The following is a 25,333-nucleotide window of genomic DNA, read 5'->3' on the forward strand; positions in this document are numbered from 1 at the left end:
TTTTTCTGAGAGTTTAATAGTTTTAGCCTTACACTTTGATTAATTTTGAGTTAATTTTTGAATTAGCTGTAAGGCCTAACTTCATTCTTTCACAGGTGGATATCCAGATTTCCCAGCACCATTTGTTGAAAAGATTCTCTTTTCCCCATGGAATGTCTTGGCATCCCTATGGGAAATCATTTGACTATGTATTCCAGGGTTTATTTATGGGCTCTCTATTCTATTGCTCTATATGTCTGTTTTCATGACAGTGCCATACTGTTTTAATCAGTGTGGTTTTGTAGTAAGTTTTGGGATCAGAGAGCATGAGACACCTCCAACTCTATTCTTTTGCATGATTGTTTTGGTATTCAGGGTCTCTTGAGATCCATATAAATTTTAGGATGGAGTTTTAGAAATTATTTCTGACGAAAACATCATTGGGTTTTGAGTTATTTACTTGTAAAAAATCAAGCTTTCATGGTGACAAGAGCAAGTTTTAACTGAAAAATAGCATCTACTTCTTATATTTTAATACAAGATTTCTTTTGGATGATATTCAGTCTGAAGTACTAGTCTTTAATGAATAAACTCTGCAGGAAGTTTTAGGCTACATTAACCATATAGTTGTGGAGGAAATTTTTTTTTTTTTTCCCAGAGAAACCAAAAGTCACATTTTTAGCTCTAGTGGCCTTTTAAACTAACCATGTCTAAATGCTCTTCTCATATGTTGTTGTACTAGTGATTTTACTAAAATCATGGTGATTTTACTTTCCAAAGTTCAGGGGAAAATGGGTTTAATTTCTATAATAATAGCTAATACACTATAAATCCCATAGTTTCTCTTTTAATCCATTTATAATATTAGTATTTACCTAGCTAGGATAAATAGTGTAATTTAGTTTGCATGAGATTTAGAGAGAGCCCATTTCCTCTTGCAGCATTCTGGTGGAATGTACTGTTTTTCCTTACTCAGTTTACATATTTTCTTTTTGGAATAAACTTGAGAAGAACAAAGTGACTCCTACATTGTAGACAAAGATGTCAGATGAAAGAGCAGAGAGGTTGACAAAATGTAATTGTTTAGATATTTTGAACAAGGATAAGTAGTCACAGTTGTTCTGAGATTTTCAGGACCTTATGCCTTTCTGACTTCACGTCACTTAATTTTACTTTTCTTTATTTCAACAAATATTTACTGAGTGCCTATCATGTGGCAGGCACTCTTAGAGACACTGTAGACCCAGTGTCTTCAAGGCAGCTCACCACCCAAGAAGGAAATAGACAAGTAAACTAATAAATCACCTTATGTAAATAGATACAAAACAGTAGAGTTCCCAAAATGGGCATGTCCTGATCCTCTAGGGCCATCTCTTCTAGGGCTCCTTGGCTCACTGCAGCAATGGGGCCTTATTTGTGTAGTTAAATAAACAATACAAAGGAGTGACAGTGTTTGGGAACTGTGTCATTCTGGTTCTTCCATAAGCAGAGAACTAGATTTATTCTTTCCTCAAAATGGATCCCTCATTGAACCTCAGCAGCTCGTGACAGTAGTGCCTTTTTTAATGTGCCTAGTGTCAGTGTCATTAGGTGGGGCAGGCCTCTTGAACTTCCCACTGGGTATCCTTCACAACAAAGTAAGTGGAGATAACATGTAACAGTCTTTCCCAAGCTGTCTGCCTCAAAAAAAAAAAAAAAAAAAAAAGTTGATGTTTTTGTATCTGTGTTTTGCCCTAAACACTAAAGTAAATAATTAAATTGTATTAATAGCCTGTGATGGGAAAAAGCTGATTAATAGGTATTAAGTTATGGTTAGAGACAAGAAGTTCTGGTGTTCTTTTGCTCAGTAGAGTGACTATGGATAATGACAATATACTGAATATCTCAAAAAAGTCTGAAGGATTTTGAATGTTTTCTTCATAAACAAATGATGAATGTTTTAGTAGATATGCTTAACTCGGCTTAAATATTACATAGCATATACATGTGCTGAAATATCACACAGTACTCTGTAAATATGTACAATTTTATGTGTCAATTAAACATAAATAAATAGCCAGACACAGTGGTGGCAGGCCTGTAATCCCAGCAGCTTGGGAGGCTGAGGCAGAAGGATTGCAGGTTCAAAGCCAGCCTCAGAAACTTGGCAAGGCCTTAAGCAACTTAGCGAAAACCTGCCTCAAAATAAAAAGTAAAAAGGCTGGGGATGTGGCTCAGTGATTAAGCGCCCTGGGTTCAATCCCTGGTACCCCAAACAAATAAATGAATAAATAAAATTTAAGATGTATTAACTCCTCTCCTATCTTTCAGAAAGATTAGTGCTTCAGGGAGTGCATCATTTATCTTCAGGGTCCAGTGCTCATTGTTCCATTTTGTGCTCCCAGGGTTACATATGTCCCCGTGAAGGAGTGTAGAAATGAGTGTGCCATGAGAACACAAAATCTAAGCATTCTTTCTTACTGATTATAGTTTTGTTTCTTTCGAAGATTGAAAAATCCAGCAACTTTTAAGTAGTCCAATGATCACCAGGCATAATAATCAATGATGGCACTTTTCCTTAAAAGAAAACTAAACTTTGAAATTTAGCTCCTGAGCATTGTGAGCCCAATTTTGACTGCCCTCTTAGGCACAGGGATATTATGAAATATGCAGTTTCCTTCTTACTTGGGATTCCCATAAGGTGACCAATTTGTCCAAGTCTGCCTGGGACTGTCCTGGTTTTCGGAAGTCCAGCTCCCCAGGACTCTGCTCCCCTTAGTCCCAGACACACTAGGACAGTTGGTGACCCTGGCTTGTTCAGGACTGATAAACATTTCCAACAGTTTCCCGTGACCTAGTGTGGCCTGCTGCTCTGAAGTGACCCTGATTCTTTGGTGAAGAAAGGTCAGCGGGACTGATAACTCAGGGAGAGCATCAAGAAACCTCTGGGGCAAGCAAGTCCCTAGGAATCAAATGACCCTGCTGGGAACCTAGAGCTAACCACCACGTTTTAAGTGCCGAATTGACCTCTCTGCCCTAGAGCAGTGGCTTCTAAATGTAGTTGTGCTTTAGTATCACTTGCAAAGATATTTCAAAACACATTGCTGGAATCCTCCAAGAGATCTGCTGACTCAGAATTTTTTTGTCTTTAACACAGCAATTTTGACCATGCCATTTATTGTCCTTGTGCTTAAAAATTGTAGAACTTCCTGCTACTCTGTGAAAAAATGCAAACTCATTGCATGGCTTACAAGGCATTCTTGAGAATCTATCACTCATCTTCCACCAACCCAAGCATCTAAATATGTTTGGCCTTTGCAAAGTCTTCCTTTGGTCTGGACCACTCTTAACCTTCCCTCCTCTTTTCTCTGGCCCAAGTACTCACTGTGATTTCAGATCATTTCCTCCAGGAAGCCTCCTGTGTTAGCTCAGACTCAAGTCAAGTGTTCTTCTAGATCAAGTTCTTAGCTCCCTGCATTTCTTCCACCATAAGCACATTATAACATCTTGTAAATGCTTTCAATTGTTTACATCCCTCCAGACTTGAATTCCTAGGGATGCAATTATATCTCTAATACTGAATACAGTGTACTGCACAAAGTAAATGTTTACAAATATTTGTTGCATGAATAATTGAATTTGCCCCGCTTTTGAACCTATGTTTTACTCTGCCTTGTGACCCCAGGCAAGGCCCAGATGCCCTCACTTGACTTTATGAGATGAATCACATGCTCACCTGTGGACCTGGGCTTCACAGAGTAGCTCTTTGCTGCCCCCATATGTTTTGAATCAGTTCCTCATGCAACCAACTCACAACCTTTTAGTCCACCATGACTGCACTGGCACAAAGAGGAGCCAGGTCTGATGGAAGAGAAAGATATGTCTTTTTCTATAGCCTCCTCTCATTTTTACTCTCCTCTATCATTAGGATTAAGATGAACAACTTTATTGTTTCATTCTTCCAATCCCCTCCCCCACTTCTCAGGCAGAAAAGTAGCTCTTTTGGAGAATTTTTTCAAAGCATTCTTCTCTCTGGGTCATTTTACCTGTATTCCAATGGAATGGTCTATTTAGGAGTGCCCCAGAATCCTAGAGCTTTAACCACTTGCTTCTGACTAAACTTGTGTGTGAAAATAGTGTTCAAAACCAGAAGCTTTCTGATATTTGGAATTTTATTCCTTTATCAAAAAATTAACAAGTTTCTCAACTTTAGTTGTAACAGTAGTTTTAGCCCCAAAATATAGAATCATTTTTACTTAGATTGAATTGCATATTTAAAATAGTGAACAAATTTATTATGGTCATGTAGTCACCTTAAATAATCCACTGATTAAAAAGATGCCACAATATTGATTTATTGTATTTAATTTTTCTAAATACAGTAAATTAAAGACAATATTGTTATTCTTTCCAGGATTATCACAGCAGATAAAAAGCTCTAAATAATGGGGCTGAGGTTGTGGCTCAGTGATAGAGTGCTCGCCTAGCACGTGTGGGGCCCTGGGTTTAATTCTCAGCACCACATAAAAATAAATAAATGAAATAAAGGTATTGTGTCCAACTACAACTATAAAATAAATTTTAAAAAGAAAAAAAAAAGCTCTAAATAAGAGGTGAATAGAGTGGTTTTAAATATATGATACACAGTATTACATCACCTTAGCCTCTTTTGCTTTGGTAATTAGTTTCTAGGATAATGAAAGTAAGATGAAATGTGAAATATATATATATATCTTATAGCAATTAATAAGGTTCAAACATAAATGGATTTTTAAGAAGAGAAATAATAGGCGTTTCACATCGGTAGGAAGAATAGAAGTTATCTTCTAAGAGAATCAGAAAGATTTGGTCAAGATGATAACTAACAATAATATTTATGCATTTTAAATTGAATAGTAAACTATTAAGCTGAAATCACTACCTATTTACTGATTCAAATGCACTTTATTTGCATCCTCTTGTTAGAACCTGACAAAGTACCTATGACATAGAAGGATTAGTGTCCCTACTTTAGAGACAAACAAACTGAGTCAGGAAGATGAAATAACTTTTGGGAAGAGGTTGCTTGAATTAAAAAATTCCCTTTTGAAAAACTGTTCTTCAAAGCAAATTGTGGAATGTGTAGATGGTTAAACTCTACCAGTTTTAAATGTTACATTTGACTAGGGAAAAAATATATCTTACAAAATTCCTTTTCTCCTCATGTGCAAAAAGTTATCTAATGATAGGGACCTAACAGAACTATAATAAATCATTACCATTGACTTAGCACCTACTGTGTGCCATGTGCTTATTATGCATTTAATATATTTATATCTGATGCCATTCTAAAACAATCATGTAAGAAAGTTATTATGATCCTTTTTCATAGATTAGGTCAAAGCAATTTTAGGACTGGAAACTTCTATACCATCATGCGAATTTTATTTCTGTTTTTGTTTGTGTTTAGCTTAATAGTTTTAACATTTAATTAACTTGCTTAATAGTTTTAACATTTAATTAACTTGCTGGGTATGATGGCTCACACCTGTAATTCCAGCAACTCAGGAAGCTAAGGAAGGATGATGCAAGTTCAAGGCCATCCTCAGCAAGTTCAAGGCCATCCTCAGCAAGTTAGCAAGATCCTGTCTCAAAATAAAAAGCTTAGAGGTAAAGAGCCCTGGGTTCAATCCCTAGTACCTAAATAAATAAATAAATAAAAATAAAAATACAGAAAAATGATTTAATTAATTTTCTTTATGCTCAGGTTGTGCAAACTTGTGTTAACTCAGTGGTGCAATCTAAGCTCTCAAGGTTATTAAATACTGTTTGCATTTTGAAAGCCACTTTCTGACATTTATCCATAATTAGGGACAAACACTTTTTCAGGATGTCATTTGTGGAAAGGCAATATGTAAATAGCTCTTCAATGATTCCTTCAGTGGTCTAGTTGGAATGTGAGTAAATCAGAATAAATGTTAGTGGGACAACTATAGTCCTCACACCACCTCGTTGTTAGCATCCCCACCCACTTTAGTGGCTGTTCTATCTTGGATTTACTGCTGTGTTTAAATAATCCTAAAAGGAATCAGAGCAATGCCAAAACGATGGTATAGTACAATCTTTCGAAATTTGGTTTATGTTTTCTTTGTGTTAAATCCCAGGGACACTGTGTGTAGGCTTATATATAGCCAGAATGAAGGTGGCTTTCTCAGCATTGGGCATGTGTAAAAGGAACTTTTTACTACATTATTTGCCCTTGCCCTGTTGTGTGAAATAGAAATAATGAGGACTTGTGTGAAATAGAAATATGAGGACTTTCTTTATAAAAGTGCAACTTTGTTTCTTTTTATAAAATTAATTACATATTCATTGTGGAAAGTTGAGAACAAACATATAAGCAAAAGATAAGGGACTACATGCAGCCTTCATCCCACTACATTTAGTGTCTGTCTTCTAAGCCATTTTTTTCAGTCTTTCAAAAGTTTGTTTAATTATTCAAGTACTATATGATTGAATCTATGCCTTCAATCATGATTTCTTTTCTGAAGAATTTGAATTTTGCTTTTATTCTGCTCTTCCTTTTCTTACATATCTACTACATTTTAGAGAGTAGGAAGCAAACCATTTGAAATATTTGCATTTTATTTTGAATCAATATCTCAAATTAGTGTACAAATGACAATACATTCTCCTTTACTGTTTAAACATTTTAAATTTTATTTATTTATTTTTTATTTTTAAATTTTGAGTCAGAGTCTTGTTGCTGAGTTTGGCTTTGAATTTATGATACTCCTGCCTCAGATTCCCAAGTTGCTGAGATTATTTTTAAAATTTTTAACTCCCCCCCCCAAAAAAAACCCAGTAAATTCAATGTCTTCCCTGAGTCTTTACACTTCACATGTTAAAATGTGAACTTTAGAAGACAGACTTTACTTCATTTGATTTAAAGATAGGAAAAATAATAGTTTGTTATGGAGACTTCCACCTTGCCAACCTTATCATCACCATTTTGTCACTTTGAAATATGATTCTAAATTTTTCTTCCTTCTCACTGCATTAGTCACTAAATTCACAGTTTCTTTTTTCAGATGAAGTTTTCCGCTCTGGCTAAAGTTTAAGACTGACCTCAGGTGTGAGGTGATTGAAAGAAGTAAGGTGATAATATCTTTCCAAAGACAGAAAAAGAAAAAGCACACACACCAACTTAGCAAAGTTTAGATTGAATAGTACCAGGGATTATTAATCAGTTTGGTTGCTCTGTCTCTTAATTTATTAGTGTGTGTATTCAATTATTTTCTGTTGCTAACAAAATACTGGAGGCTCGTCCTTTATAAAGAAAAGAGGCTTATATAGCTCATAGTTTTGGAGACTGAAAATCCACAATTGTGTAACACCATAACTTGGCCTATTGTGTTGTGCACCACAGCATGGCAGATGGCATTATGGCAGAAGCATGTGTGAGAGGAGAGAGTAGTCACATCTTAAGAGAGAAAGCTAGAGGAATTCACTGGCTAGGTTTGTTCTTTTGCACAACTTGCTCTAAAGGAATATCCAGGGTCCTGTGAGAATTATATCAACCCGAGAGTGTTCCCAATGACCTGATGTTCACCTTCCACTAAGCCCCACCACCTAAAAGTTCCAGTATCTCTCATATCACCACACTGGGGAACAAGCTTCTGGCACACAAACCCCTAGGGGACACACTCAAACCAAATCCAAACCAAAGTAGTGTGAGCACAGTACTCTGCAATCACCCAGGAGCTTTAACATGGACTGATGCACAAGCCCTTCTCCCAGAGATTGGGATGTAATTGGTCTGGGATGGCATGGGCTGTGGGATTTTTTAAAGTTCCAGGTGATTCCCATGCGGTCAGCTTTGAAAACCATTACTTTAGAAGATGCTATATGTGTTCACCAGTGAGATGAACGTAGGAGCATTTCCCTCCTGAAGACTAGTAACAAGTTATACGCCTGGAGGCTCCTTCAGAATAGGACCACCTCATGCAGATAGAGAATTATGCCTTGCATGAGGGTTACCTGGCAGAGGAGATGAGTAGATGGAATTCAGCCCACTCTTCTCTCACTAGGTGAGCTGCATAAGCTGCACTCTGATTCAGGACCATACCTTCATTGAAGCAGGCACCATTTTTCTAAAGCAATTTGCATAAAGACACTGTACAGGTTAGCCTGACATTGTGACTGTATGAATATCCTTTCACCCTGCATGGAGACATATTGTCTTTTCAGGAACCTATTTTCTGATCTTAATATTCTCATTAATGTTCCCAATCACTAAGTTCTTCAAAAGTAATATTTTCTTTTTTTTAGTCTTGAAATGAGCATACATATATGTGGTTGAGACACTGAAAATTTGCATAGTCTGGTTGATTGATGTCTCCAATTCATCTGGAATTAGATTAATTTGGAGACTGACAATGCAGTAGAAGTGAGGAACTTCAAGAAAGACCAACTTTATGTTGGTCCTATCATAAATACTTGACTAGTCAGCTCTCTTGTTTAGACAACCATAATAATGATACATTTTTAAAGACTCAAATCCATAGTTAGCATTAATACAGGGAAAACTCTATTCCATTGTCACAGACTGAAACTCTCAGTTTGGTCTTTAGTACAAGTTGGAATGAAGTCAGATACTTACCCATCATCATTACTGGAAAAACAGTTCCAAGTGAGCCAAGGCCCAGATGGAAGTACATTCAGCAAATGTCAGCTACATCAATGACTAGCAATATCATCACAGCTAACCAGTACAAAATATATCCAGATGCATTTGCATTATGGGATAGGGACCAAAGATAATATCATATAAAACCTACAATTACATGGTTTTCTCGAAAGCTTCATTTAACGTTGTGCTAAGAAACCAAAAGAATAACCATGACCCTACCAAACCCAACTCATCTGTGGGTAGTCTGGATATTCAAAGAATAATATCTCACTTTCAGCATGAATGCATTAGATGGAAAAAGCCCAGCCCAGCATGGAGTGAATACTCAACCATGTACTTCTGGGCAAAAGGAATTACTTGATGAGGAACAGAAAGAAATCACTAATAAAGGCTGTTTGTTAATTTCACATGAAGTTATAGCTAGCTTTAATTAACACGGAGTTATGGGATGAAGAGAGCAGGGTTTTACTATAAACTGGATTTGAATACTGCACTTAGAGCATAAATAGAAACCTAGAAGATTTTAGCTTGTCTTTGACCTCATTTGCACTGCAACAAGTTATCTATACCAAAACCAGCCCAACCCTGCCCCTTCTCTCAAATCATTGCTACTTAAATCAAGCAATTTTTATGTAGTTAATATTAGCACAAACCCTCTTTCTGCTTGCCTGCTTCCTAGCAACCTGAAGCAGAGTATCTGCTTGCCAATCTGCTCTTGGTGGAAAAAAAAAAAAAAAGAACAGAATACCCAGTTAATTTGCCAATAACCCTGAAGAGATGGGTATGTATTCAATAAGCTCCATGTTGATTTTGTGAGCCTGTTATATGATTTACATTGTCAACCATCTGACCTTGCTGTACTTTCTACCACAGGCCAGAGAAGATGTGATCCATATGTTGAAGACTGAGAAAACCAAGCCTGAGGTTCTGGAGGCTCACTACGGATCTGCAGAACCAGAGAAAGTGCTTCGGATCCTGCACCGAGATGCCATCCTTGCTCAGGAGAAGTCCATAGGAGAAGATGTCTATGAGAAACCCATCTCAGAGGTAAAAATATGATACCAAGTCCCCTAGAAGGAAAACTCAGAGGCATATCTTCCCATTTTTCTATTTACATATTTGAACATTTTCTTTCAAAGGAAAAAATTTTATGGTACACTAATATCAAGTAAAGTATAATTAATTCAAGGTTGTAGTTGGTGAGCTTCAATGATAAGAATTTCAGAAGCTTTTACTTAAATATGCTTAAAGCTTGAAGTATATTTTCCATGTGAGTATAATAGTTACATGCTCTTACAGTATATTATTGTTTTACTTCTCTAAGAAATTATGTGTATAAAAATTTGAAATATTTGTCAGCTTTAACATTGAGTTGTCAGGATTATCATCAAATTGGAAATCTAAAACTAAATTGATTTTATATTAATATTTATGGTTATAAAGCCAGATTGTTTTTCGGGTATCTTAAAGACTGTCATAATTAAAAAGGTCTTATGTGAGTACCTAAAATACAATGATTGAGGCAAATTCCCAATGAAATTCTTAGAACAATTTTTTATTATAATTCTGTAGGGCTATATTTAATCACTTTTGTGAATAAGATTGTGTTAGGAACTATGGACTATCATTACTAATTACCCATGAGATAATATTTTAAAAATACTTTCACATTGTAGTATAAGTTTGATGCCAAATTAGGGTCACAGTTTACAAATCAAGTCACACTGATTCCTGAAAATTCATGTGAAGAATTAATAGCTATGCAATTAGCATGATGAATGAAAAAAACCTCACAAAATTGAATGTTTAAAGCAACTTATTATAAAGTTAACTTTTGACTTTTATCAAGTCTTCAGAGCAGCTCAGTTTGACAGATCTGAGAGACAAGATATTCTTTAGTTAGTATTCAAAACAAATTGATGCTTCATAATTTTCTAATTTATTCAACAAGAGCAAACTGAAGCTCTATTCTCAATTTTTCCTAAAGTTGTTAAGAGATGATTATGTGATGGAGTACAGTCAACAAGTTGGATATACTTCCATGTTTGAGATGCACCTTTACTAGCTGTATATGACCTTACCTTGGCCAATTGTGCTCTTTAAGCCTCAGGGTCTTTTTTTCTTTTTCTTTTTTTGTGGTGCTGGGAATTGAACCCAGGGCCTTGTGCATGCGAGGCAGGCACTCTACCAACTGAGCTATATCCTTGGCCCTAAGCCTTTATCTGTGAGGTGGGAGAAACCACAGTGCACACCTCATAGAGATGATGTGAGGATTAAACAGAGCAATACTGTAAAGCTCTTAGCACAGCATCTGACACAGTACTGGGTACTCAAAAAACATCAGCCATTAGTATTTTCTAGGATTTGAGAATGATAATTGCTCATACCCTTTAACTGATTCTAAATAGGGATTTGGGGAGGAAAAGACAAATAGAGGTTAAAAACATACATTGATTTTATAATAATAGTAACTTGAATTGGATAACTCAGCTTTAATAAATGGTTTCATTTGAGCATCTTAATTTTTTTCTCCCAAGAGCTTTGGATGTACATGCAAGGAAGAGATAGGTCTCCAAGGCAGACATGTGCAGAATCATTGTCTCCTGTCCACTGAGTTCTATGGATAGTACACAAAGAGAAGAGTTTCTAATCTACCTTCAGAAAGTAGGCCTGCCAGGCACAGTGGCGCATGCCTATAATCCCAGCGGTTCTGGAGGCTGAGGCAGGTGGATTGAAAATTCAAAGTCAGCCTCAGTAAAAAGCAATATGCTAAGCAATTCAGTCAGACCCTGTCTCTAAAAAAACCAGGACTGGGGATGTGGCTTAGTGGTTGAGTGCCCTGAGTTTAATCTCCAGTACCTCCCCTCCCCGCCAAAAAAGAAAGTAGGCCTGATACCAGCATTCCTACCTCTGGACAGAGCAGCAGAGCAGAAACGACCAGCTTGTAATTTGTCCTGGAACCGGCTAAACTGGGTGTACTTCTTTGTTCCTTTCTCCTTTCAGCAATCTGAGAGTAATTTCTCTCTTGGGGAGAAGTGAGTGAGGAAGTAGAAAGAGAGAAGGATGAAATTACTCTTCCTAGTACTAACAAATGAAGTCCTGCATTGTGAGAGAAATAGAATGCTAGAAAAAAAAGGTTTTTTTTCCCATTATGTACAGATTTTTGATCTCTTAATCCTTTAGTATTAACAATCAAGGTCTTATTATCCAGAAACATAAGTCTTTCTTCCAAACATGCACTCCAATATATCACTGTTCCATTAGTTTCCTGGGACCATGAGCATGTAGTCTAGCTTTTGTTCCTGGAAGCTTTGTTGCATCTCAATCCAAAAAAATTTTAAAATAATAATAATAAAAAAAATCACTGCTCATTGTAATTTCCATACCAAATTAGGCCCCAGTTGAATTCAGTGTGAACACAATGCGGTGGATCTCTTTCCCTTGCCAAATGTCTGGGCAGAAATTAAATAGAAAATATTAAACCTCCCTGAACTTCCTTATAAATCAAAGTCCAGAATGTTAAAATTCATAATTCTTTTGAGCAAAATTCCAAGAAAAATTAAGATTTTTGTTTCTTTCCTTTTAATTTAATTTCTTGTTCCACTCAAACTCAATTAATTGTTTTTGCTTTCCTCTTCAGTAAAATGACTTGTCTTGGCATTTTCAAAGATGCATTATTTTATCCTTAAGTCCCTATATTCTGTTTTTTTCCAAGGAATCCAAGAGTTCATTAGGACACACACAATTATCATAGTACAAATTTCATATGCTCAAACTTTTAAAAAATTTATAAGTTTCCAGCTCCAAGATTTTTTTTTATGGCTCTATCTTTGCACTTAGATCCATTTCCCTTTTGTATAAATCTGGTTTGATTTTTAAGACCTTGTATTTCCTTTTAAGTTGATTTCTCTCTTCCTGGATTCCTTAGTACTTCTCCATTTAGCCCTCTTCAGGTAACAGAGTCAAAAACATTTCCTGAACTGTGATCCTTTTATCTAACACATACTGAAATTGTTCTCAATCTCAAGTCTTTGCACTAATCTGCCAATCTGATTCATTTGGAAAAGACTTCCAGGTACACTCTTTCCTTAGTAAATTTTTGGCCTTTGGCTCTATGATGATCTAATTCAATTTTCCTTCCACTTCTGTCCAAGTGGAAGCTGTATTTCCAAAGTAATAGGTGCCCATTCCACTTTCACTGCTCATTAATCAAAGCCATTCCTCTAAGCTGAGCTACAGCTTGGATCTTCAAAACCAAAAGCCATATACATGGTACATATGATTCATGAATCTATAGGGTCTATAGTTATGGGAATTAGTCTTCATATACAGCCAAGAGAATAGGCCATCTCAGTTCTCTTTTAGGAGCTTGATATGTTTCCAGACAAAATAACAAGAAATAGCATCTGGCACAGATGCTGTATTGCTACCTATGTTAAGTTCTTACATGCAGAATTTAAAATTAAAAGCTAGATCCTCACACTAATGCTTCATAGCGGAAGAATTTACTGCCCCTGAATTCTAAAGTCTGGGTCCACAGTTCTACCTCAAAAGCATACTATGCAACCCAATTCCCCAGCAATTATGCATTAGGAGACAAAAAGACTGTTTTCCTGGTGATGTAATCATGGTTGGGTCAAATTGTGCTACTGTGGGTGAGGTGAGCATTATCCACTGATATCCCAGCAACCTACTCCAGTGGTCTAGCTGTGGACTAAGGCTACTGTGAACAGCCAGTCTCAAAGGCCCAGTGGACAGAATATATTGAAGCTAAGTAAGGCTGCCCCTGAACACTTGATATTTTCATATGCTGTTTTTTTCTAGATGTCCATGCAACCACTGCCTCTTTGGATTTCTCTTTCAACCATCTAATTAACAATGCCACCATTTTCCTCTCCACATTTCCTTGAATGGATTGAGAGATCCTAGGGAAAAGTTGGGGCCTTTAGAGCATGTCATGTCATCCTATGGCAGACAGAATAAAAAATAAATGAAAGACTGAGCTGTACATGCCCAGTTTCCTATTCCAAATATAACCTTCAATAAGTCACTCCTCCTTCCTTGGGAAGTATGGCAGAGAGTATTAAAAAATAGTCAGAAGCTGCTTTTCATATTCAAAGATGGAGAATCCTATTTTATAATAAAAGGATCAAAAAGAAGAATAAGTAATTCTCCCCACATTGTGTGTGTGATAATGAGGATCATGCCCGGGGCCTTGCACATGCAGGGCAAGCACTCTACCACTGAGCCACATCCCAGTCCTCCTTCCCCATTTCTGATGATAATGATAATTCAGCAGTGCTTGACAAGTTCTATAAAATTTGGTGAGAAGGAACATGTAGGAAGTTGAAAAAGTCCTTAGAATAGTTCATAAACAAGAACTATTCTAATGGTATAGACTGTCCCTCTAAGGCTACAAAAATTTGTCAGAAGATATAAACGTGTAATTTGTCAAATTCTACTGATTTTATATTTATTAGCTACCAGTTAACATGATTTCTCCACTAGTTCCATTGGGTCACTTGCTCCTAAGCAAAAGTTGTGGAGATCTGGAAAGAAGTTACTGAGGATGATGGGGGCAGCTCTTTTTTATTTGGGGTTCCAGAAATGATTCATTCACAATGAATATAAAATGCAACTGCAGAAAGAATCACAAATCCTTTTTATAACTGAAGGGCAAACATAGAAAACTAAGAAAGAAGGCTCTGGTGTTGATAACCTGTGAGATAGTGGGTTTTAGGAAGTCAATTTTGAGACTGAGAATGGATTTAAACTAGATCATTTGTTTTAACTGGGATGCAGTAAGCTGGTGGATTTCTCCTTCCAGGAGACAGTTGACAATGTCAGGATAGTTTGATCATCACAGCTGGAGATGGTGCTACTAGCATCTAGTAGATAGGCCAAAGGTGTGCTGCTAAACATCCTCTAATACACAGGGCATCACATGGTGACGATACTATTAAACATCCTCCAGTGCACAACCCCACAATAAATGACCTAGCTTCAGCAGTGCCAAACTTGAGAAATCCTGATCTATATAGAGTTTAAGAGAGAGCAAGCTTGGCACGGTGACACATCCCTGTAATTCCAGACTCAGGAGGCTGAGGCAGGAAGATCAAAGTTTGAGGCCAACTGTCTCTATATAAAAAATTATAAAAAAAAAAAGGACCGGGGATTTAACTCAGTGGTAAAGAGCCTCTGGGTTTAATTCCAATACCAAACAAAAACAGATGGGGCAGAGAGTGAGTACAACAGGAAACTATCAATATTGTAAGATTTAACAAACATTTACTGAACACCTAATTTGTTCTAGACACTGTGCTAAGCTCTAGAGACTAAAAAGATGATCAAGGCATGATTCTTTAAAGATCTTACACTCTGTTCAGAGAAAAAGGGAAAAAAAATTGATAATATTTAAGACTGCTTTTATTTTGATCTAATCTTAAAATGATAATCACAAAAATCATTATTAATATGAGAAAAATCATTATTAATATTCTCTGTAATGTGAAACCTTAAATAATTAAATGATACATAATGAAAATGATATATTCAAATATTCTTTTTAGTAAATAAAGTTTTTGAATTGTGAAAAAAAATGATTTTAGAGATACATACTCTCTACAAGTTCTAAAATCCTCCTTATATTTAGTGTCTCTTAAAATAAGAAGACTTTGATCCTTAATATACTTTTCCTAGAAATGCATATAGCTGCAAGCCTTAAAATAAGATTGCGACAATGATAATTACTTCCCAAAGGAGAAGTTTGGCACATGTACATGCTGAGATGTTAATTTTTTTTTTTTTTTTTTTGAGATCAGGAGGGATGTGATCCACCTTTTTTTTTTTTTTTTTTTTCAAGTACAGGATTTTGGCTATCTCATTAAAAACGTGGAAGAGTTCGTTCTCCTGCAAGTTTAGGGACCATACATGTATTTACAGAAAAAGGGCCAGAAGGACAGAAGTTAAAATGCAGCATTATCATGGCTAGTTGATGTAGTCAGTTGACACAGAGAAAACGATGGAATGGGGGAAATGGCAGAGAATACCACATTTGATGTTTTCTCCTTCAGGTAATAAATCACTAGACCAATTTAAGCCAATTATTTAGAGTCATATGCAAGTAAAATAAAATATCTTTCCCACCTTTGCCTACTCAGCTGGACAGACTTGAGGAAAAGCAGAAAGAAACCTACCGGCGCATGCTAGAGCAACTGCTGCTGGCAGAGAAGTGTCACAGGCGTACTGTGTACGAGTTGGAGAACGAGAAGCACAAACACACTGACTACATGAACAAAAGCGACGATTTCACCAACTTGCTGGAGCAGGAGCGGGAGAGGTAATGTGCACACATACTGCCAGTCACATCTGGAGGCCTGCTGCCCTATCCATCCCTCCCATCAGAGGTCAGGCTTCCAAGTGGTGGCACTATGGATAGGTCTCTGGGTGTCCAACCTCAAGCTATGGCCATAGCAAACAAGGTTCTAAATTCCAATTTCTGAATGGTTTGTTACCGTAAAGAGTGTGACAGTTTACATGAATATGTTTGGAGGTGCATGAAAATAGGGTGCCACATTCCCACAAGGGTGCTAAAACCCTTAAAACCATAAAGCCAGAAAGAAACCCAGGGAGCTTACATTTGAGCTTGATCAATGAAGTATTTCTATTTGAAAAACCTTCCTGTAAATTGCCTTCTATTGAAAAAACAAACAAACAAACAACAACAACAACAACAAACCACACCATTTTTCAGGAAGGCAAATGCTTTAACCTAATCCTATTCATTCTTATTACCAACGTAGAAAATATTAATATTTAGATAATGACTAGAACTAACTGCTTAACTTTCTATTGGTTGCATACTTTATAAAACTTTATGTAAAAACAAAGCAAAAAAAATAGTGTGTTGAGTCTCCATGACTGTTCTTGTAAGCATTTAGTTTTCTCAAACCAAAAATTGACACACATGAAGCAGAGATTCCAAATTGAAAAACCTTTGCAATCAAGTCCTTTCTTCTTTCCCTCAGCTGAATGGTTATGTCTGTGACATTCACCATCTTTGAAATCAACAACAAGCCTGCTTGCATCTGTGTTGAGAGGGCTTGCAAATTTAGAGCCACTAGGGAATAGCTTTTTCTATTCCAGCTTTATTATTTATTTGGATATGAAGGAAAAGATTTGATTTTTGCAGAATATTTTACATATCAGAAAAAGCTACCACAGTAAGAGTAAATAAAGAATAAAGCAAAGCATGTTGTGTTTAAAAATTTTTTAAATTATTGGTAATATTTACTTATTGTTGTATTGGGCACATCCCTTGGGGAAGGTGAAATTTAAAAGAGAACAACGGCTGAAGTGTTACATTTTATATCCCTAATTTAAGATTTTTTGCGCTTCCCTTAAGCTCTTATAAGCTAAGGTTTAGTAGTTATGTGTTTGAACAAATTGATGATCTGATTTGACATATTTGTGTAGCCAGTGAGAATAAACTCGCCACCTCAATGTCTGAGAAGTTTCCAACCCCAGGCTATGGCAAACAAGGTTCTAAAGACAATATTAATTAAATACACAATAATCATCTGGTTATATAACCTGTGTTGGAATGTGGTCAAGTAAAAAAAAGTAGGAACTTTTTAGTAGGCTGGGGTTGTGGCTCAGTGGTAGAGTGCTTACCTAGCATGCATGAGGCACTGGGTTTCATCCTCAGCACCACATAAAAAAATTAAAATAAAGTGTTGTGTCCATCTACAACTAAAAAAAAAAATTAAGTAGGAACTTGTATGATATTGACTTTTTTAAACATTTGAAATCAAATACTGCTAAAGAGTATCTGTGTGAATCATTTTTGATCACTTTGTAAACTATCTGATTTAAAACTACATCTTGTCTTTTCCATAGTTTCCCACCTAAGATAAAATCTGAGGTGGTACCAGTTCACTCACAGAGTTGGTTTAATGGAAGTGTGTGGATGCAGTGAATATTTATGGGAGCTGTTTCTTTTTCTTTCTGTTTTGTTTTCCTTTGTGTGTGTGCACTCTGAGAGCAACCGAAATAATGACACAAAATAGTTTTATAGTTCACCGTATTTCTTTTCATATTTATTATGTGATGAATCTATGTCAGAAATATTTATTTACTAACCTAATGTTGGTTAACTTTAGATGAAAAATTCCTTTACCTTTTTTGGAGTTATTCAATTTCATCAGAACAACAAAACCACTTCCGAGCAAAGTGCTATGTTGAAAGTAGCACAAGTCCAAGTAAACTTTTCTTTAAAAATGACTTTAATAAGCTTTTGAAACTTTAATCGGTACCACTGGAATATGTTCCCAAACTTTCACGTTTTAGGCAAATAGTCACTAAAAGATCTTTGTCTCTTATTTAGCTTCCTAAACACATTAAAGTTTAATTTAGTGCTTTTTATTAGGGTGTCAATTTTTTTTTTTTCTCAGCTCAATACCGACTCAGCTCCAGCACACACGCCACGGGTACACTCTGACACTTTGTTCTAAATTAAACGCCCCCACTAGGACCCTGATAACAGGTTGGCGTCTCTGAAATTCTCTGAGGCGTTTATGGTCACTGGCTCGCCAAGTTCCCGGGCAGCGAAGCTTTTAGGATTTTCTCAAAGGTCATGCCTGGGGTTCCTGCTGCCCTTTGGAAACTGCCCTGCTAAATCTGCTTTGGGTTAAATCCTCTTTTTGAAGTAAGCGGTCATAATTAGATCTACTTATAGGAGCTGGCAGGATGCTGACCTCGAGGCTTGCTTTCCCGTGGGCCAAGTCACTGAGGAGCTCCTACCTAGCGTCCAATGAGGACCGCGGCGGCCGCAGCCCCCGGCCTCAGCGCTTCCAGACGCTACCCAACTGCAGCACCTGCAGGGGAAGCTGATCTGCAGCTAGTCAAGAAGTGGCATTTCTGTGCACAAGTGGGAGTCCTTTTGTATCGAGTCCCAAGTCCTTTGTTTGCATCTTTGCTTTGCGCCCCTTCCTCTTCTCCCGAAAACCTTTTTGTGGGGGGAAACAAACAAACAAAACAGAGCCAAGGACTTCCCATGAGAAACATTACCCTTTATTTCTACTGTGAGCATGAGTAAAGGAAGAAAGTGGAGCTTGAGATAAGCCTAAGTGGGATTCTCCCTATTACTCATCAGCTCCCCCCTCTGTGACTCTGCAGATTCTGTCTCCACTCTAGACTGCTTTTTGACATGGCAAAAAAAGGTGGGGGACACCCACTGAACAGGGGACTTCTTCCCCACTCAGGAGTATCTAAGCTTCTTTTTCCGTACTTGTCCTGTTCTGTCAGGGTTTCTCACTTTTTCTAGGAAAATGGTTAAAGATGGCAAAAAGGGACCCAGGCACAGCATCAGAGGTAGGTGTGGATTAACAATCCAGATTCAGATATTTGATGAAACCAGGAATCCTAGGCTCTGAGTATGCAAAAGGCTTCTGAGACCAGCCCTTTTAAGTCCCTCAGTCTCCAGGTGGGAGCATTGAGGCGAGACAATTACATAGCTTAACCAAGATCACACAGTGCAGGACACTATCTAGTCCTTTTGTGCAAAAAGTATCTTGTGCAAAAATGGATTGTTTATGTTCCTTTTCTGTGTGTAGGTTCCTCCGCTCCATGTTACATCCAAACTATGACACCTAATCTTAAAAGGCAGAGTGACTTTTTTTGTGAAGTTATAGGCCCCTATGTAAGCAAATGGTTCGAGACAGTCAAGGGAAAATCTTCAGTTAGCAGTCTATTAGAAGGAGCAGCTTGGGGACTTGTTTTGAAGCTGCTTTTGCATAGTATGTATATACAGAGTCTCAGTTACATTGCATTTTATTTTTGGTAGTTATGCTGGGAGGCTGATGATGCTTATGGGGAGCTAAATGAAGCTCCCCTAAACTACTTGCTATTGCCCCTGACCTTACCCTATTGCAATCTAAAAATAATAAACGCAGAAATTATTTTTCACGTTTTTAATAGTTGATAAACTCATCTTGTGCTACAGATTATACAACTAATATGTGTACTATGTTGTTCCTGGTTTCCTTTATTCTAAAGTGAACAGACTGTGATCATAAGCCATTATCATTAGATATTTATTTTTACAAATAGTCACAGCCCAAATTAAAAAGAGAAAACAACATAAAAATGTATTGGTTTAATTAGCATTGTTAATAATAAAGATGAAAATGTCTTTCATTGTTTTAATTAAGATTGGATAAAGAAAGCTCCTTGTCTAAATGCTACATTTCAAGTGAAGTTGTTTGAAGTATAATTCTGAACACATGAGATCACCTTCAGGGTTTGTACTTTATTCCCTGTCTGAGCTGCAGACTTGTGATTTTAATCTTAAGCTTCACTAGGGCTGCTCCAAGAATGTCAAAATAGAGAAAACACAGTTACATCAAAAAGCAGTCTGAGACTTAAAGAAGTGTGTGTGTGTGTGTGTGTGTGTGTGTGTGTAAATGATGTGGGGGAAATGCTGTCTAAATCTATCACTGTAAATATAGATTGTAAAGCTTTTGGATTTTATAGGCTCAGCTGGGACTACATAAATAATGACATCATCATATAATCTTGCAGCAAGACTTCCAAGTATAAGTTCATTCTTTAAAAGCACAAATCAGCATCCCAAGAGAAATCCTTTAACCTGTGAAGCCCAGACTGTAGAAGCAGGAGCTTGAGTGCAGGGGAAGCCTTCATGTCCTGAATTGGTATTTTCCTTCATGTCAATGTGAAGGGGTGTTCAGCATTTGCCTGGTGATCCATGGGAGAGTGAGTACTAGTTTTCCTACAAATGGAAATGTCCACTCAGATCTATTATTTCTGAAAACTTGATTTAGGAGACTGGAATCTTCAGAAAGATCTTTTATTTCTGTTAGTACATATTAATTATACAGAATTATGTGTTTCTTGTGGCATTTTCGTATATGCATATAACATGCTTTGATCATATCCACTCTCACATTACCCTTCCTTATTTTTCCCTCTCCCCTACCCCTGGTCCCATTCTTCTTCTCTAATAGTCTCCCTTTCAGAAAAATTCTTAATCTACTTTATAGAAAAAAATTCACATCTCCTTTCCTGGTACAATATCTTCAAGTTTCTTAGATTTAGTTGCCTTATCTCTAAAACATGTTGACAAAATTGACTTTTCTCACTGGTAGCTCAGATCACAAGGAAGCACTCTACTGAAAAAGATGGCTGATGCTATGTAAATGTCTAAGTGTTATCAAGCAGCCTTTCCTGGTACAATATCTTCAAGTTTCTTAGATTTAGTTGCCTTATCTCTAAAACATGTTGACAAAATTGACTTTTCTCACTGGTAGCTCAGATCACAAGGAAGCACTCTACTGAAAAAGATGGCTGATGCTATGTAAATGTCTAAGTGTTATCAAGCAGAAAGTAATCAACGAGTGGAACATATCAGCAAAAAAAAAAAAAAAAGGAAGAGCCCTCTTCTCTGTTCTTAGCACTCTGCTAAAGGCTGTTCAGTAGCAGACTTAATTTTATTGACCTCCCTGATAAACTAGCATGAATCTCATTTTAATTCTTGCAAAACTATGTGTAATTGTTATCTCCATTAGCAGATAGGAAACAGAGATTAAGATCTTTCCACCAGGCTGGGGATATGGCTCAAGCGGTAGCACGCTCGCCTGGCATGCGTGCGGCCTGGGTTCGATCCTCAGCATCACATACAAACAAAGATGTTGTGTCGGCCGAAAACTAAAAAAAAAACAATAAATAAAAAATTCTCCTCTCTCTCTTTAAAAAAAAAAAAAATCTTTCCACCAAGGTCTCTTGCCAATAGTTAATTAGCAGAATCAAGGTTTGAAAAATAACTTATTCTGCTTCCAAGTTCTTACTTTCTTAATAAAATGAACCCCCTTTCCTCAATGCATGATGAAAGAAAGGTGACTTAGAAAAGCTAGCCAGTGACTTAGACCGCACATTGAATTCACAAACTTAACTTGGTCATGAGATATCACCTACTGGAGGGATGATTTTTAAGGAAGGATAGAAATTAGAGTTCAGAGGTTCAATGAACTAGCCTTAATTTATTTTATAGTTGATTTTGATTATGCAGGATCAAACTCCACCTCTGAATTCCTCTTATCCTTGTGATATGAAAATTCCACTTACTGTTGGAAAATGTGATGAAAATAAAGGACTCAGAGGTGATGATATATTACTTTCAGGGCACAGCTTAGGTAGATATATGTTTGTGGGGATGAGATGGCTGTGGGATGGTGTAAGAGATGTTACATCTTACTTGAAGGGACCAAGCAATAAGAGTGACTCAAAAAGACAGCATCTCAAGAGGACTGGGACATTGAGGTTAGAGGATTTGATCCTCTTAAAAATCCAAAATATTATCAGTAGGATGAAGTTAGGAGCATGTTGTCACTCATTCTTAACAAGGTGCCCTCTGGAATGAATATGAAAGAGATCATTAAAAATGCCTTTTGAGGTTCATTTCATTAGATTCCACCTGTACAAAAATGCTGTAGATGTGATCTTTCTCCCAGGCTTCATAGCACCCTCATTCCCAAAATCATTGAACCAGCAGCCTTAGAGCTAAGACTAACATAACTTTTAAAAGGATGCCTTATAAAATGGGCTACCCAATTAATGAAAGTTTTTGATTAATTAAGGGTTATGCTATGAATTAACTTATTTTAATGCTACAGAAATATTTCTCAAATGCATTTTCCTTTCTTTTAAAAAATTTTAATCCACAAAATTGGGTTAAATCATTTTTGATGATTCGGGATCTTGTAGTGTTGTGACCTGAGTGAAATCTGTACCTCCAGCTTCAGAGCCAATTATTGGGCTATGTTTAAATATAAATGTCAGCTATGACTGCATTTTACTCTAGATTAAGATAGTGACAACATTTTCCTGATTTTAGGCTTAACCTGGCTGAGTTTTAATTAATTATATTCAACATATTTGACTTTTATAACATACCATCACCACCACCACCAAATGCAAAGGACTTGGACCAGGAAGGAGCTAACATCATACAAAGGGGAGAGGGTGGGAGGAGAAAACTGGCCACAAGAAAATTGAAAAACATTGAAAAAGTAGACTTGAGAGAAAAGTGGGCAAGAAACACAATTTACTCTTTCAGATTTTAACAAACCATGTAAGAATTATCGGATACTTAGTATTTGATCCCCTTAATTGTGCCAAAATCCTAGGAAAAGCAAGAATAATAATTAATATTAGAATTTAAACATGAGCAATAATGAATGAGAACCCTGTAGTGGCAAGTGGTGAGGTTGGTGTAGTCTCTCTAGATCTGAACCTATCACTGAGAGAATTATTCTCTTCCAGAAAGTTTTCAAGATATTATCAGATAGATTCTGGAACTCTTAAGTTCCTGATTCACTGATGAGGTCTCTTCTGGGAAATTTAGAAAAAGTTATTTCCACAGAGTTCTTATTCTTCTTGTCATGTGACTATGTAAATGATGGTCACAGCCAGTTAGATGGATAATTTGTGGTCTCTAACTCAAGTGCCTTTAGAACCAGGCAGTAATGGAATGAAGCAGATCCAGCTCTTTAGCACACTTGGCATGAGTGGTAGGGACTGCTTGACTGGAGAGAGCATGCTTTGACTACCAGGGAAAATATTAAGTCACCTGATGATGACTGACCCCATTTTACATTGTGGGCTCAGTGTTGCTACCCTGATTTTTTGGGCAAAAGACAGACCAATTTTATTAAAATATTCCAGTGTTTCAACATTTCTCAAATGTATAAAACAATACGTAGTGAACAAACTCATCTCTTGGCCATGTTGTCTCTAAAGTGGCTAGTTTGAAACCTTTAATAGCTTAAACACAAGAGAAACTGGGGCCTATGAGGTACCTACCATGACAACTTTGCCAAATAATGTGTTCTATTTTATAGTGACCCACTAACCCATTGTGGCACACTCTTGAGGCATATGAGATAGATAGAAAGGAAAAAAAAAAAACAAGAATCCAAGATGGGAGAAATCCACCAAAACATAAAAACTCGAAGTGTCAGTAATAGTTACTCCAGGACTAGGATTACAGTGGACATCCAATTTCTGAGAAGATGACAAGCATTGGATTACTAGCATTGTTGTTGAGTTACTGGTATTTCAGGTATATGATAAATAATAATGAATAGTATCATAGTTCTCCCTGGGCCTGTTTGGCTATAGAGGCAATTTTCCATATTAATTCACTTATAGGTGTATTCTTTCTAAGAACTCTCATCTTAGGCAACCTAGGTGACTGTATTCCTTACAGCCTCAGAGACTAAGTGATACAATTATAATAATTGCTATAGCTTTGACATTATTATTTACCTATTCTCAGTTATAAAAATTTGCTGTACAGTGATATTAATTGGGTCTTTTAACCTACTAGTTTCTGTTACTTGTCCCCTTTTGAGCAGTCAATCAAGAGAGTAACCACTTCCTCAAGGGAAAGAGTTGGAAAAAAGAGAAGTCAAGATCTTGTCTTTTGGATTTCAGAAGCAAGGATCTAGGAATAGCATTAGAAGGAATATGTAATCAAGTGTATCCAAATTTTGTTTATTACTCCTCTTTATTCCCATTTCGATAAGATTCTTCCCTGAGAGGAAAAAAATCAAGGAAACAAGGATAACTATGTCATGGGAGTGGGTATTTCAAAAGAAGGCTATGGGCTGGGCATGTATCTCAGTGATAGAGCATTTGCTTAGCATCCTTCAGGGTCTGGCTTCAAACCCCAGCACCAAGAAAACAAACAAACAAAAACAAAAAGTTTTGTTCTGAGCTTTGGAGGGTGGAATGAGGCAAAGATTAATACAAATTTCAGAGAGATTTGGTGTGGAAAATTTGAGAAAAAAGGGATTATTAGGTGAAGCCCAAGAGTGTCTTAGTGTGCTGAACTGCCATAACAAATACTATCCTATAGTTGTGTGATGTAAACAACAGGTATTTATTTTCTCATAGTTTTGAAAGCTAGAAATCTGAAATCAGGGTAGCAGGATCATCTGGGTCTCTGAGGCCAGCTTGAATCTATAACCTGAACAAATTGACAAATGAGAGCAGAGACCACAGTGTGCATCCCAAGAGGATGTCAATAGGGACAGACGATTACCACATCATCTCCCACCCACCTTCCAAATGGTTCCAGAAATTATTGAAGCCCTAGAATTACTCAGAAGACCATGACTTGCCAGAAGAGTCTCCAAATTTAATAAGGGAAACCTGACTTGAGTGAGCTTACCCAGAACTAAGGTAAAGTTTCTATCCTCTGATGGAATGGGACCCCATAATAGAAATTATGTATAAGAAATAAAAAAATTTTAAATAATTGTATTTCACAAAAGAGTTTAAGGCCTGCAATTAGTATTCCCTTCATTAGTAACATAATCCATATTTGAGCTGAGGAGAAATGATGTGGCATTGTGGCTGATTTTAGAGTACTGATGATGCTTACCAGTATCTCCTGAACTTCAGTCACCTCCTTCCCTGGGGTATTCTAGCTACATGATGCCAGATTCCTCAAAATCTATAACCTAGAGATAGTCATTTTCTTAGTCTTCTGCATTTCATTTGGAACTAAATAGCTGTGAATTCAAATCCTGACCTGCTACTTACTGATCTGTGACCTCAAATAAGTTATCTGACCTCTCTGATTCTTGTTTTGTTGTTTTTTTTCTTCTGTTGAATGGGAATAAC

The 25,333-nt window shown here is 36.8% G+C and overlaps 1 protein-coding gene across 2 annotated transcripts in view; it reads left to right on the forward strand.

Annotated features, from left to right (window-relative positions):
- Positions 1–25,333, forward strand: part of Filip1 (filamin A interacting protein 1) — a 170,779-nt gene that overhangs the window by 104,587 nt on the left and 40,859 nt on the right. For both annotated transcript variants that reach the window (XM_027928252.2, XM_027928251.2), the window contains exons 3-4: positions 9,503–9,676; positions 15,790–15,968. In XM_027928252.2, the coding sequence (XP_027784053.1) occupies positions 9,503–9,676; positions 15,790–15,968 (353 nt within the window). The remainder of the gene's footprint in view (positions 1–9,502; positions 9,677–15,789; positions 15,969–25,333) is intronic.

Source organism: Marmota flaviventris, chromosome 6 (genome assembly GCF_047511675.1).
Source record: "Marmota flaviventris isolate mMarFla1 chromosome 6, mMarFla1.hap1, whole genome shotgun sequence".
Classification (NCBI taxonomy): domain Eukaryota; kingdom Metazoa; phylum Chordata; class Mammalia; order Rodentia; family Sciuridae; genus Marmota; species Marmota flaviventris.